General features: G+C 36.2%; 1 protein-coding gene across 10 annotated transcripts in view; it reads left to right on the top strand.

Annotated features, from left to right (window-relative positions):
- Positions 1–13784, top strand: part of IFT80 (intraflagellar transport 80) — a 134865-nt gene that overhangs the window by 7254 nt on the left and 113827 nt on the right. For 6 of the 10 annotated variants that reach the window (XR_014824242.1, XR_014824240.1, XR_014824243.1 and 3 more), the window contains exons 2-3: positions 4286–4368; positions 7552–7773. Coding sequence is in view for 3 of the 10 variants with exons in the window: in XM_021069732.2 (XP_020925391.1) it covers positions 4332–4368; positions 7552–7773 (259 nt within the window). In the remaining 7 variants the exon portion in view is untranslated. Of the gene's footprint in view, positions 1–4285; positions 6210–7084; positions 7774–13784 lie in introns of all 10 variants that reach the window. The other 4 variants (XR_014824241.1, XM_084990100.1, XM_084990101.1 and 1 more) reach the window with 3 other exon arrangements.

The raw sequence follows: 13784 nt of genomic DNA, 5'->3' as shown, positions 1-13784 counted from the left end.
TACTTAAGTCAACTAATTGTAAATGTTAATCACCTCTAAAAAATACATTTTATCAACATTTAGACTTGTGTTTGCCAAAATAACTGGGTACCATTGCATAGCTAAGGTGACACATAGAATTAATCATCATGATAGGAGTCCATATCAGTGAAAGCTTTCAACCCCATTGTAAGGATCCTTGTTTTAACTTTGAATGAGATAGGAAGCTGTTGAAGAGTTTTGAGTGGAGAAGCACCATAAACTATTTTAAAAGTCACCTTGGCTGATTTGGTGAATATATATTGTGAGGGGATTAGAATGTCAATTAAGAGGCTTCCTAATTGAAGTTAATTGTAATTCGCATTAATAGATGAAGGCACCTTGGACTGGGGTCATAACAATGGAGGTGATGAAAATCAGATATTTTGAAGGTAGAGTGTATAGATTTTTTTTTTCCACATTATGGCCACATCCATGGCATATGGAAGTTCCTGGGCCAGTGTTTGAATCTGAGCCACAGCTTTGACCTATGCAGTGGATGTGGCAAGGGTGGATCCTTTAACCCACTGCATGGGGCCAGGGATTGAACCCACACCCCCACAGTGACTCAAGGGGCTGCAGTTGGGTTCTTTTTTTTTTTTTTTTTTGTCTTTTTTTCTTTTTAGAGCCGCACCTGCAGCGTATGGAGGTTCCCAGGCTAGGGGTCAAATCAGAGCTGTAGCTGCCATGTTCCTAGTTGGATTTGTTTCCAATGTGCCTTGATGGGAACTCCTGAAGTTGGGTCCTTGACCCACTGTGCCATGAGCAGGAACTCCCAGATTTTGTTTTTTAAAAATTGGATTTGGGATGTGAGAGAAGAGTCAATGATGATCCCAGGGTTTTGGGCCTATGCAACTGGAAGAATGGAATTGCTGTTTACTGAGGTGCATAGGGCTGTGGGAGGAGCACAGTTGGAGGAAAGATCAGAAGTTGGATTTGGATCTTAAGTTTGATACGTCAGGTATTCAGTTAGAATTGTAAAAGAATAAGATATAAAAGTCTGGGATTCAACAGAGAGATCTAAATTGGAGATATAAATTAGGAATTGTCACTAGGTAGTCAATGTATTTAAATTTGTATTAAGCCATGAAACTGGGTGAGACCATGGCAGTGGGATAGGTACAGAAGAGGAGGTACAAGGCCTGAGTCCATAGTTTAAGGTTGGTGAAATTAGAAGAAAAGGCTGAGGAGTATTTATTCCCTCTGTAACTCTGCAATTCCTTTCTCTTCCTAAACTGCCTATTAAAATAAATCCTAACAGCCTTATTAGCAGGATTGAAAAGAAATTGCCAGAGTTCTATGTGCTCCTAGTGAGATTGCACCTTCCTGAATTATAGAACTCTGCATCAACATTACGAAATACCTAAGAGACCAGTTCCTGGAAGAAGGCTACAATTTAAATTGATTATCTACCTTTATTTGACCACTGGGACAATTCCATCATACCTTACATCCCTGTTTACTTCAGTCTCCACATGCAAGACTCTTAATTACCTGCATTAGTTCATTATTAGGTTTAGCTGTTGATGACAGTAACTAAAACATGATAAAACTTTATTCTCTATTACTTATAAGGCTAAATAGGTAATACAAGACTGATAGGACTCACTTCAAAGTCAATAATCTTGGTTCTTTCTATCTTATTGCTGTGTTGATGGCATGGCATGGGAGAATGGTGCTTTTATTTTCCACGTTTTTATCTGCTAATTATGCTGATTTATATAACTTTTATAAGAGGTAGTAATATGGCTTTAATAATAGGTAATCATTTACTTTTCATGTTACCACTGTGGGTAACCATTACTGTTGGGCAGTGTTATCTACCCCCTACAAGATCCTACAAAATCCCAGATTGGGCCACTAGGTTAATAATGTTGTTGTATCCCCATGTGAGTTTAAGAATTGTTAATGTACACTATTGAACTTGGAATTGATAAGCAATGAGATCCTGCTGTATAGCACTGGGAACTATATCTAGTCCCTTGTGATGGAGCATGATGGAGGATAAGGTGAGAAAAAGAATGTATGTATGTGTGTGTGACTGGGTCACTTTGCTGTACACTGGAAAATTGACAGAACACTGTAAACCAACTATAATGGAAAAAATAAAAATGATTCAAAAAAAAGAACTGTTATTTAATGTAGAGTTCCCATCATGACTCAGCAATAATGAACGCGAATAGTACCCATGAAGATGCAGGTTTGATTAGTTCGACAGTAACTCCCAGAATCAACAATTTATCTGCCTTTATTCCTTTAAAATCCTTATAAGTTGGGTGAATTTGAATTATTGTGAAAAGCAGCATTTTATAAATATTTTTACCTTTCTCCCCTCTAATTGAAGCATGTCTGAAAGAAGGGAGGAAGGAGTTTTGAGAAAGATGTTAAAATTCCTAAGGACCAAAAGTGAGTCTTGGAAGTGTGCCTTAAAGAAAATGTGTTCTTGCTCTGGCTGCTATACACAGATTAATACTTTTGAAGTTGAATATAAATCTCTTTGAATGAACTGGAGGAGAGAGAAGATTTCTGACCCTAGTTGCATACTGGCTGGATAGAAAACCTCAGATTTTTTCCTGTGGTCCTAATCCACAGGAATGGTGTTCTCCCCCCTCCATTCTGACAAATCTGAGTAGAATAAGTGAAAAAGGTGTGCTTTGAAATACAGTTGTATTTACCACCTTGTTAATCTAAAAGTTTTCCTGACAAATGAACTTATTTGCAGAACAGAAACAGAATCTCAGGTTTTGAAAAATTTATGGTTACCAAAAGGGACAAGTGAGGAGGAGGGGGATGGACTGGGGGCTTGAGATTGGCATATGCACACTGAAGTATATAAAATGATTGGCCAACAGGGACCTGCTATATAGCAGAGAGAACTCTACCCAGTATTCTATAATAATCTATGTAGGAAAAGAATCTAAAAGAGAATGGATATGTGTATGTGTATGACGGAATCACTTTTGTTGTATAGCAAAAATTATCACAACCTTGTAAATCAACTATACTTCAATAAAACATTTTTTAAAACTGTCTCCCTAGATTTGGAGGGAATGAGAAATTATCTAAGGTAGGGACAATGAATTCTTACTGGTACTCAGCACTTCCTTTGATGCAGTTAGCAGTAATTTTCTTTTTTTTTTTTTTTTTTTTTTGCCATTTCTTGGGCCGCTCCCACGGCATATGGAGGTTCCCAGGCTAGGGGTCTAATCGGAGCTGTAGCTGCCAGCCTACGCCAGAGCCACAGCAACGCAGGATCCGAGCCGCATCTGCAACCTACACCACAGCTCACGGCAACGCCGGAACTTTGACCCACTGAGCAAGGGCAGGGATCGAACCCGCAACCTCATGGTTCCTAGTCGGATTCGTTAACCACTGCACCACGACGGGAACTCCAGCAGTAATTTTCTACTTGGTGAAGAGGATTTTTTTACTTCAATTACCCTTTATTTTTTTTCTCTCTAGGTTAGTGATGTTACTCAGAAAGAATTCCACAACTTTAAATTGGATTGAGACAATTTAACATTTTCTTGATTTGTTTCTTTCGATAGCATGGTTGTTTAGGAGAGTGTTACTCTTCTTTTTCTAAATTTTTGTTTGGCATTTACTCTGTAATTTTTGTATAATTTTTATAAAGGATTTATTACCTCTTTCTTAAATAACTCATTTATTTTTCACATTGCCATCATAGTAGCCATCACTGTGGGGTACTGCATCTACCTCCAATAGAATGTAAATCTCAGATTAGATCGCTGTCATAGTATTCCTGTATGGGTTCCATAATTAAGACCTGCAAAAACTTATCTTAGTCCTCGATCCGACCATTGGAATTTATTGTAACATTCAACAGGACCAACATTGACCTGCCATTGAAGGGTTCCCAGTTTAAAGAATCTTTTGATTAAGCCTCAGGACAGCCTTTGGAAATTATCTACCTGACCAGATTTAGTGGTGTTCTATACTTGTGGAACTATTTTAGGAAAGTTGTAGACTGTGGCATCCAACCCAAGGCTTCCAGTCACTCATTGGCAGAATTAGCACACTGACTAGTTTTCTTCCTCTTTCCTTGTATTTGATGCCAGCAGGATTGAAGGTGTTGCGGTGTCCTTTGGGGTGCTAATATGTTTTGCCTGCTTTTTTTTGTGTGTGTGTACATGTGTTTGTTTTTATTTTATTTTTAACTCAATGAATTTTATTACATTTATAGTTGTTCAATGATTGTTGTTTTTAATATGGATTCTTTTTCCCCCCATAACTTTTATTTTTACAGTGAATACAATCAAGTGGCATTTTAATTTTTGCTGAAAGGTGGAGACATGAGATTGAAGATATCTCTTTTAAAAGAACCAAAACATATCCTTTTAATACTTATAAACCTCATTGTTAAAAGTTTTCTTCTATTTTGTAGTCTACTTGGGGAATGGATTTTTTTTTTTAATTTTTTAAATGATAGTTTAGCTAAATTGTTTCTCAAATATTTGAGGTCATGTGTGCAGATAACTCTCTAAAGCAAACTATTTGCTCTAAATCTTACTTTCACATTTTTATTGACATTTTTCTTATTCTACTTAAATACTACTGTACTTAAGCACATAAAAAAACAGTTTTTGTTTAGTGGGATCTTAAAAAGAAGTTTTTTAAAAATCAATTAATTTCTTTGTTAGTATGATCTGGTATGTTTTCATTGAGTTCTGCTCTATTTCTTCATACTCATGATAGAGTAAAATGATAAGCTGGGGAAATATGAGTAGTCAGACCGTTATTATTTCATGTCAGAAAGTGGCAATTATAAATATTTTCTCAGAAGCATGACCCCATATTTTGTCGGTAAGAACTTCCAGTTATGTGTCAGGAGGATATTGTTAGCCCCTTTACCTTTAGTCTTATTTAGACCAGTGCTTTTCACAGTATCATCTGAGGACTTTATTGCAGGTCTGTGAAGGGGTAAGTAGAGATATTGAAAGTAAGAGGTAAGACATTTTTATAGTAATTCCATAGTCACAACATTCAAATATAATGAATATAATGTAATTCATTTTTATTTTATCTTACAAAATGTTGATCAGCAGCAGATTTGGAATGAAGAAAATATGATCCTTCAGAAATAGAAAATCACTGTTTTAGACATTTGATCAAACGTTTGGAATTTGTATTATCTTGTCTGCTTTTTTACCTTTTGAGTGAAGACATAATTCCTTTTATTCCTCCTTAAATCATTTTTACTTTCTTTTCAAGGTGTGCCCTCCAGGAGTTCATACCATTTACAGTCTTATAAATTTTAATTATGTCCGTTGTTTGCTTTTACTTTTTTTTTTTTGCTTTTTTAGGGCCGCGCCTGCAGCATATGGAGGTTCCCAGGTTAGGGGTCTAATCGGAGCTGCAGCTGCCAGTCTACACCACAGCCACAGCAACGTGGGACCTGAGCCGCATCTGCTGCCTACACCACAGTTCACAGCAACTCCAGATCCTTAACCCACTGAACGAGGTCAGGGATCAAACCCACAACCTCATGATTCCTAGTCAGATTAGTTTCCACTGCTCCACAACGGGAACTCCGTACTTTTACCTTTTGAAGCTGAAGAATATCAGTTTTTTAAGACTTTCTTATTCTGATTTTTTTTTTTTTTTTTTAACTCTAGTAGTCCTCTCATTTCTCCTATAATTTTCATTGGCTTATTAGTTTGAAGACTTGTCATGTATGTCTGATGTATACTTATATCAAATTTTATGAGGATAAGCGTAATGTTTTTTGTTTTGGGAGTGTGTGTGTATTTTCTTTCTAGGTTTTGCCTAATATTTTCTGTTTCTAAAGATTTTACCTATTGTTTAAGCTATAGCAATTATACTGGAAGAATTTTTTTCATAATGGTCCAGTGATATCCAGGTCCTTTTGTTTAGATTCTATTTTGAATTCTGTGTATTCCAATGCCACCTTATTATTTGTGCAGACTCTTAAGACCTTTCTATAATTTCTTTTTTACCTTTTTGGTTATTTGCTTAATCTGTCATATTCTGAAGTATTAAAAAAATCTTAGAGCATCCCAGAATAATTATGGCACATTGTCTCTTTATTTTTCCTTAGAGTTTATTGATTGCTTAGATGAACCAATAGGAAGCACTGGTGAGAAGAGGAGGAAGTAAAATGATTATACCATAACAACAAAAGAGAAAACTACCCAACCAGGAATGATGTGGTAATATAGGCAGTCCATATATAAGCTGGAGAAAGCATCTCTCATAAATGACAATCTGAGGTGCCTTCTTTAGATACACATTTATGCTAGGGTAAGCAGCCTGTTCTGATGGAGTGAATGACGGCTGCTTGAACACCTCAGTGTATAGAAATCCACGTGATAAATCAGAGACCGAGGTTAAAGTAAGAATTTTAGGATTCATATCACCTTGCAGGTGCAGCATATTGTAACTGAATTACTTCCTGAATTTAATATCAGGATGTTTGGTAGGATTTTAGTTTCAGCTATTAAGCTATAGATTTTTTCCTAGGTAAACTTATAATGTGTCATTTAAGCAGGTATTTTACTGATAGATTTCAGTATTCTTTTAACACTTGATTTTTATTTTATTTTATTGTTATTTTTCTTTTGTCAGCCACACCTGTGGCATATGAAGCTCCTGGGCCAGGGACTGAATCTGAGCCACATCTGTGACCTATGCCACAGCTGCGGCAATGCTGGATCCTTAAACAGTTGCACCAGACTGAGGACCAAATTGGCAACACCATATAGACAAGCCAGATCATTAACCCACTGTGCCATAACGGTTACTCCAACACTTGATTTTTAAAAACATCAAAATAATACATGCTTATTCTAATAATTCAAATGATACAGATATATGTAAATTAAAAAAGCATGGAGTTATGGTGGCTCAGTGGGTTAAGGACCTTACATTGTGTCTGTGAGGATGTGGGTTCAATGCCTGGCCTTGTTCAGTGGGTTAAGGATCTGGTATTGCCACAAGCTGCGGCACAGGTTGCAGATATGGTTTGGAGCCAATGTTGCCTTGGCTGTGGCATAGGTCTTAGCTGCCATTCTGATTCGACCCCTAGCCTGGGAACTTACATGTGCTGGAGGTGTGGCTGTGTAGTTAAAAAAAAAAAAAAAAAACCCAAAGCAAAAAACAGGCCTAGTTCTTTTTTCTCATGCTTATCCTCCAACAGGATCAGAATAGATCCTTTTATACCTTTTGATCTATTAGATGTCTTTATGTATCTTTTGACTTTGTTTATGGAATATTTGTAACACAAGAATTTTTCATGTAATCAAATCTTTGTTCTTTTCTCTTTTGGCACCTGGATTTCTTATTTTGCTTTCCATTCTTCTTACAACTGTTTAGGTAGATGCTTATTTTTCTTCCCTTATATGGGAAAAATATGAAAGAGCTAAAACAAAAAATAGGCTAAGAAGCTTGAAACATCTGACTATTTTTTTACTCTTCTTATAATCTGCATATACAGAATACTGTATTAAGATTTAAGACTTTTGTGTATTTTATGTCTCTTTAACATAATGACACATCAAGAATTAGTAAGCTGTGTGGGCTGGACTACTGCTGAAGAACTGTATTCATGTAGTGATGATCATCAGATTGTGAAGTGGAACTTGTTAACTAGTGAAACAAGTCAAATAGTAAAGCTGCCTGATGATATTTACCCAATAGATCTTCACTGGTTTCCGAAAAGTTTAGGCACAAAGAAACAAACTCAAGCAGAAAGCTTTGTCCTCACAAGTTCTGATGGTAAGTTTTTAATAAATGTTATAATAATGTTTAATAGATGTTAATAATACATCTTTGTATTTAAAAGTATAACATTTTAGTACAACTTATGTTTTGAGTTGTTTATCCATTTCCTATGTAGTCAGCTGGCTTTGTGTAAAGACTGTGAAACTATTGTCATAGAAGAAACTGAATTAAACTGACATGAACTGGGATTGAATCTGAATCTTTGGCTTTACTTTTTCTGTCCTCACAGGAATTGTTATGCTTTTATCAGTTTTGGTTTCTCATTTCTTTGAATGTAGCTATATAACATAACCACAGTAAAAATATATGGATACAACACACACTCATTTAGTAAGCTATTAGTATTGTCTTTATTTTTTAGTATATGTTAGGGGATTTATTTAATTTGACTATAGCTTTATTGGTGAGTCAAAAGCATTATTTTTCTATGTTTTAAGGGAATGTTTTTACTTTCTTAGAAACAACTTAAAACTCTTTCAACTGTATTACTTTACCTACTGTATCAGTTAAGAGTACATTTATCAAAAGTATCAGAAACTTACTTGGCTAAGTTATGTGCAGATGCAGCCTTTGGTTTACTTAGCTCTAGGGATAGGTCTTTAAACACAGCTGCATCAGGCCCCTGTTCTCACCATCTCTTGAATAGGCTGTCCCCAGGTGAGCATGATGGCAGCCAGCAGCCCAAGGCTGATCTTACAAGAAAAGTCAGCAGAGAGAGTGCCTCTTAGTATCTGTTATAGTCAGGTTGCAAAGAGATTCCAAGACATGCTTGGGTCATGTGCCCATCACTGAGTGAATCACTTTAGCCAAGGGAATTGGACAGTGATTGTCTGAGCAAGCACTGTGTAGGCCTCAGGCCGCTGTGGTAAGGGAAGGAGAAGGAAAAGAGAGCTTTTGTAACCACAGCAGAAAAGGGATGTTATGGCAGATAATCCTGTCAGTTTCCAGTTCTCTTAAAGTCAGAATTTTTAACTTTATTTTTCTGAATCTTGATTAATTGAGATACTCTATGGAAGTTTTTAGTACAGTACCTAGCGCTTGGAAGATTGACTCTGAACACATCCAGAATTTAGTTTATCTCAGATGATAAAATGAAAGGTTGACTTAAAAAAACTTATTAATTTTGGTATAATTTCACATTTATAAAAAGGCTGTAAGAATTGTGCAGTATACTCCTTCAAAAAATCCTTTATCCAAATTCACTAATTGTTTAACATTTTGTCCCATATACTTTATCATTGGTGCTCTTTATCTACATATGTGTGCACACACACACACATATGCACATACACACACATTTTTTTTCTGAAACATTTAAGGGTAATTTACAGACATGACATTTTAACCATAAATACCTCAATGCATTTCTTAAGAACAAGGATTTTCTGTTACTTAACCACAATACATTGATCAAAATCAGGAAATCTAACATTGATGTAATACCGTTATCTAATCTGCAATTCATATTCAAATTTTAACAGTTATCCTAATGTCTTTTATAGAAATATGCTTTTTTTGGTACAGAATAACACGTTGTTTTTGTCCTATCTTTTTAGCCTCCTTTAATTTGGAGCATCTCCTCAGTCTTTCTCTTATGATCTTGACTGCTTGAAGAATATAGGCCTGCTGTTTTTATAGAATTTCCCCAGTTGATGTTTGTCTGATGTTTCTTCATGTTTAAATTCACTTTATACATTTTTAGCAGCAATACTTAAAGCATCAGATTGGAAGATTCATGATGCTGGTTTGACCCATTGTTGGTGACATTAACTTTGATTACTTTGAAAAGTTGTGTTCACTAAATTAATTTACTGTAATTCTTTTTCCTTCTAATAAATAATTTCTGAAAGGATACTCTCAGACTGTATAAAAATATTCTTTTCCTCCTTAAACTTCCTCCCACTATCTTAGCATCCATTGATGATTCTTGGCTGAATCATTTATTACTAAGATGGTTGCCAAAATGGTGATTTTTTTTAAACTCCACAATTTCTTCTGTATTGATCAACTGGTATTCTCCTGCAAGGAAGAGCCCATTTTTTTTGTTTGTTTGTTTGTTTACTTATGTCAGATTAGACTTATAAACTCTTATTTGTTGATCATCATGTTACTATATTTAAAAAAAATTTTTTTTGGCTGTGCCCAGGGTATGTGGAAATTCTCAGGCCAGGGATTGAACCCATGCCACAGCAGTTATCCAAGCCATAGCAGTGACAACGCTGGATCCTTTACCCACTGAGCCACCAAGGAAGTCATATATTTGAAATTTTTGCTGTTAAAGTTGTCTCAGATCTGGCTGGTTGGAACTCCGTCAAGCTAGCTCCAAAGAATTTTTGGTGGGGGTCAGGGGGCGTGGGTGGGTATGTTTCCTCATCATTTTTTGAGCACTTCTTTGCTAGCACAAGATGTTCCAGACCATTTTGTACTTTCCTAGTTCCAGCTCCCTCATCAGCCATTTCTCTAAGGAGACTTGTCTTTTTTTGGGGGGGGGGGTGCGGTGCTTAATGGTATTTAAAAGCCGAGAGGAGGCATTCCTGACGTGGCGCAGCAGAAACGAATCCAGCTAGGAACCATGAGGTTGTGGATTCGATCCCTGGCCTCGCTCAGTGGGTTAAGGATCTGGCATTGCTGTGAGTGGTGTAGGTTGCAGATGCGCTTGGATTTGGCATTGCTGTGGCTCTGGCGTAGGCCGGTAGCTACAGCTCCGATTGGACTCCTAGGCTGGGAACCTCTGTATACCAAGGGTGCAGCCCTAAAAAGCAAAAAAAAAAAAGCCAAGATGAGAGCACCAGGTGTGCTCATTTCACTGGGTGTGTGTTTTCTTCAAGGCCCTTTCAGAGGACAGAGCTAAGAAATAAGAACCTAAGCATATATTAAAAACAGGTGTTATCTGGTGGTGCATTGGGTTAAGGATCCCATGTTGTCACTGCTGTGGCTCTGGTTACAGCTGTGGCGTAGGTTTGATCCCTGGCCCAGGAACTTCCACATGCCACATTAAAAAAAAAAAAAAGGTAACATAACATGCCACAAATTGATGTGGGAACACGAGAGAACCAAAGCAGAGTAGCTGAATATTTTCTCTTAGACTTGAATGAGGGATATCTGGGATTTTGTGAAACAGAAGGCATAGGATGATAGTTCAAAGAAAAGAAGTGGAAGAGTAGAGTAAGACAGCAAACAGAATCCAGAAATGAAAAAGAAATGTTCAAAAAAAAGAAAGTGGATGCCATCAGAAGGTCAAGGGGTTTCCTTCAAGATAAACATCTGAGGTCATTTTATATATCAGTGCTGTATTCTTTGTTAGCCATATACTATAAAAAAGTACTATTCTAGTTTAAAATATATATTCAGTATGAGATATACCCTCAACAGAATTTTAAGTGTACAATGCTATTTAATAATTTTTACGTAAGAATTTTTTATAGTTTTTAAGAGTAATTATCAGACACAACTTAGATTTACAAGGAGATCCTGCTGAATAGCATTGAGAACTTTGTCTAGATACTCATGTTGCAACAGAAGAAAGGGTGGGGGAAAAATATAATTGTAATGTATACATGTAAGGATAACCTGACCCCCTTGCTGTACAGTGGGAAAAAAAAAAAAAAGAGTAAGCGCAATGTTGTACACCAGATCTATAGGACTTTTTCGTACTGTATGATGTTAACCCAATGCCTAAAAAAAAAATTCTTCAAGATTTAGTTAATTGCTTAGGAGGTTCCCTCTTCTAGTTGGCACCAACTTTCTTCTCTTGATTTTTCTCCCCTAAGACTGGCAAAAAAGTTTACAGTTTTTGAGTTTGCTCATCACTCTTCCAGTGTTCCCTTTGTCACACCCCCTCCCTCCTCTGTGTTAGTGGTAACATTCAAAATGCATAGGATTTGAGGGCAGGTCCTAAGATACATAAAGCAGACTTTTGCTGAATATTTTGTCTCACCAATAATTCTCTTTTCAACCTTATTACCTCTTATTGAATATTTCATACAGCTGTATCCCACTATTTCAAGGAGCTATTTCTTTAACAATGTATTAATAGATTTTACATTTAAAAAAGAATTTTTTTAAATGCATTAGGGGAGCTGCTATGTAAAGGAATTCTGATATAAAGTTTTTTTTTGTAAAACCAGTAAACACTTCTTAAGTTTAGTGAAAGTTGAATTTTATATACATTGTATTAGATATCTTAAAGTAATCCTCATATTCTCTGATTAGTTAATATGTACATTTTAAAATCCCACTTTAAAAATAATTTATGTGTTCATTTCTTTTTATCAGAAGTTAGTGGTTACAAGTCTCTGTGACTTTTTGCAACCTTCTGCCAAAACATTTCTGCTATTAAGCAATCTGCAAAAGTGCTCATGTGTCCTTTCTTCTAACACCCTATTCCAACCCTTCTCATGTTTCCATGGACATTTCTGAAGGCATTTCTAATTTTAAGAAATGTTTCATATAATTTTAATCTACTTCCTTTGTTCTTTTTCTCTTTAATAACATTTCTTCCTTTTAGTTTAATATATCTTTTATTTAATGAGATTAATTTTTAAAGAATTTTATATATTTATTTATTTTGGCAACACCTGTGGCATGTGAAAGTTCCCAGGCCAGGAATTGAACCCATGCCACAGCAGTGACCTGAGCCACAGCAGTGACAGTGTCGGATCCTTAACCACCAGAGAACTCCTATTAGAGATTAATTTTATACCTCAGCTTTTAAAAATGAACGTATTTTAATCTAAATCATCTATTGTTTAATCAATAAATTGTGTCAATAAACTCAGTAAATGAATTGTATTGATTATATTCTCTTCCCAACCCCACCCCTAGCAAACAATTGGAACTAAATTATTTCTCTAGTTTGGTCTTGCATGGTTGTTTTTGTTTGTTTGTTTGTTTGTGTTTGGCTGTGCCTAAAGCATGTGGAAGTTCCCAGGCCAGGGCTCGAACCCATGCCATATTTATAACCAGAGCACAGCAGTGACAATGCCAGATCCTTAACCTCCTGAGCCATGAGGGAACTCCCTTGGTCTTGCCTTTTTTAAAGGTTATGGAAAAGCTGGAGAGAAGAACAAAAATAGTTAAAAGGATAATTGTGTTTAAAAATATTTTTGATGTATCTAATCTTATGTTTATGCTTTATTCTGGGTGTGCTATTCAAGTCATTTGTAACTATTAGACAAATTACAAAGGCCAAAGATTTAGAGTGCCAAATCTATGCAAAGGGCTGACCTTAGTTGTCCCAGTATTTGTCTTCTTTGAGGTGATTGGAAGCAAGAATAATTTCAGTTCTTGTCAGAAAGTCAGTATTAGGTATTTTGGGTTAGAAATATCATCTAAAAGTTCCTGTTGTGGCTCAGTGGATTAAGAACCCAACTAATGTACATGAGGACTTGGGTTTGATCCCAGGCCTTGCTCAGTGGGTTAAGGACCCAGTGTTGCTGTAAACCGCAGCATAGGTTGCAGATGCAGCGTGGATCTGGCGTTGCAGTGACTGTGGCATAGGCTGGCAGCTGCAGTTCTTATTTGACCCCAGCCCAGGAACTTCTTTATGCCACAGGTGCGGCCCTAAAATTAAGAAAAAAGGAAAAGGGGAAAAAGAAAGAAAGAAAAAGGTGAAAAAAAAAGAAATATCAGTGATTTAAATATATAAAATTTCTAAAATACAGAATAGGCTGAGAGGAAATTTCTGGACCCTTCATTTCTGGTTCGAGAGTTATTTGCTTAATCTTTTTGGTGATAGATTCACTCATTGCATGCAATAATTTAGTATATGGATATTCTGTGCTAGGCAATATGCTAACATTTAGTGAAACAGACTTGGATGAAGTAATGGCCACACCCTATATGTCATCTTTACAATTTCCTCTTTTGATATTTTTTCTCATTCTATTTTCTCTGTAAAGCAATGCATTAAAAAAACATATATCCTGGAGTTTCTATTGTGGCGCAGCGGAAACAAATCCAACTAGGAACCATGAGGTTGTGTGTTTGAGCCCTGGCCTTGCTCA

This window comes from Sus scrofa, chromosome 13, assembly GCF_054392235.1.
Source record: "Sus scrofa isolate SSC_HxYL_T2T_F1_AM1 chromosome 13, Sscrofa_HxYL_maternal_Yorkshire_Landrace_v2.0, whole genome shotgun sequence".
Taxonomy (NCBI): domain Eukaryota; kingdom Metazoa; phylum Chordata; class Mammalia; order Artiodactyla; family Suidae; genus Sus; species Sus scrofa.
Note: the sequence above shows the minus strand (reverse complement) of the source record. Positions and strands in the feature narration are given on the sequence as shown.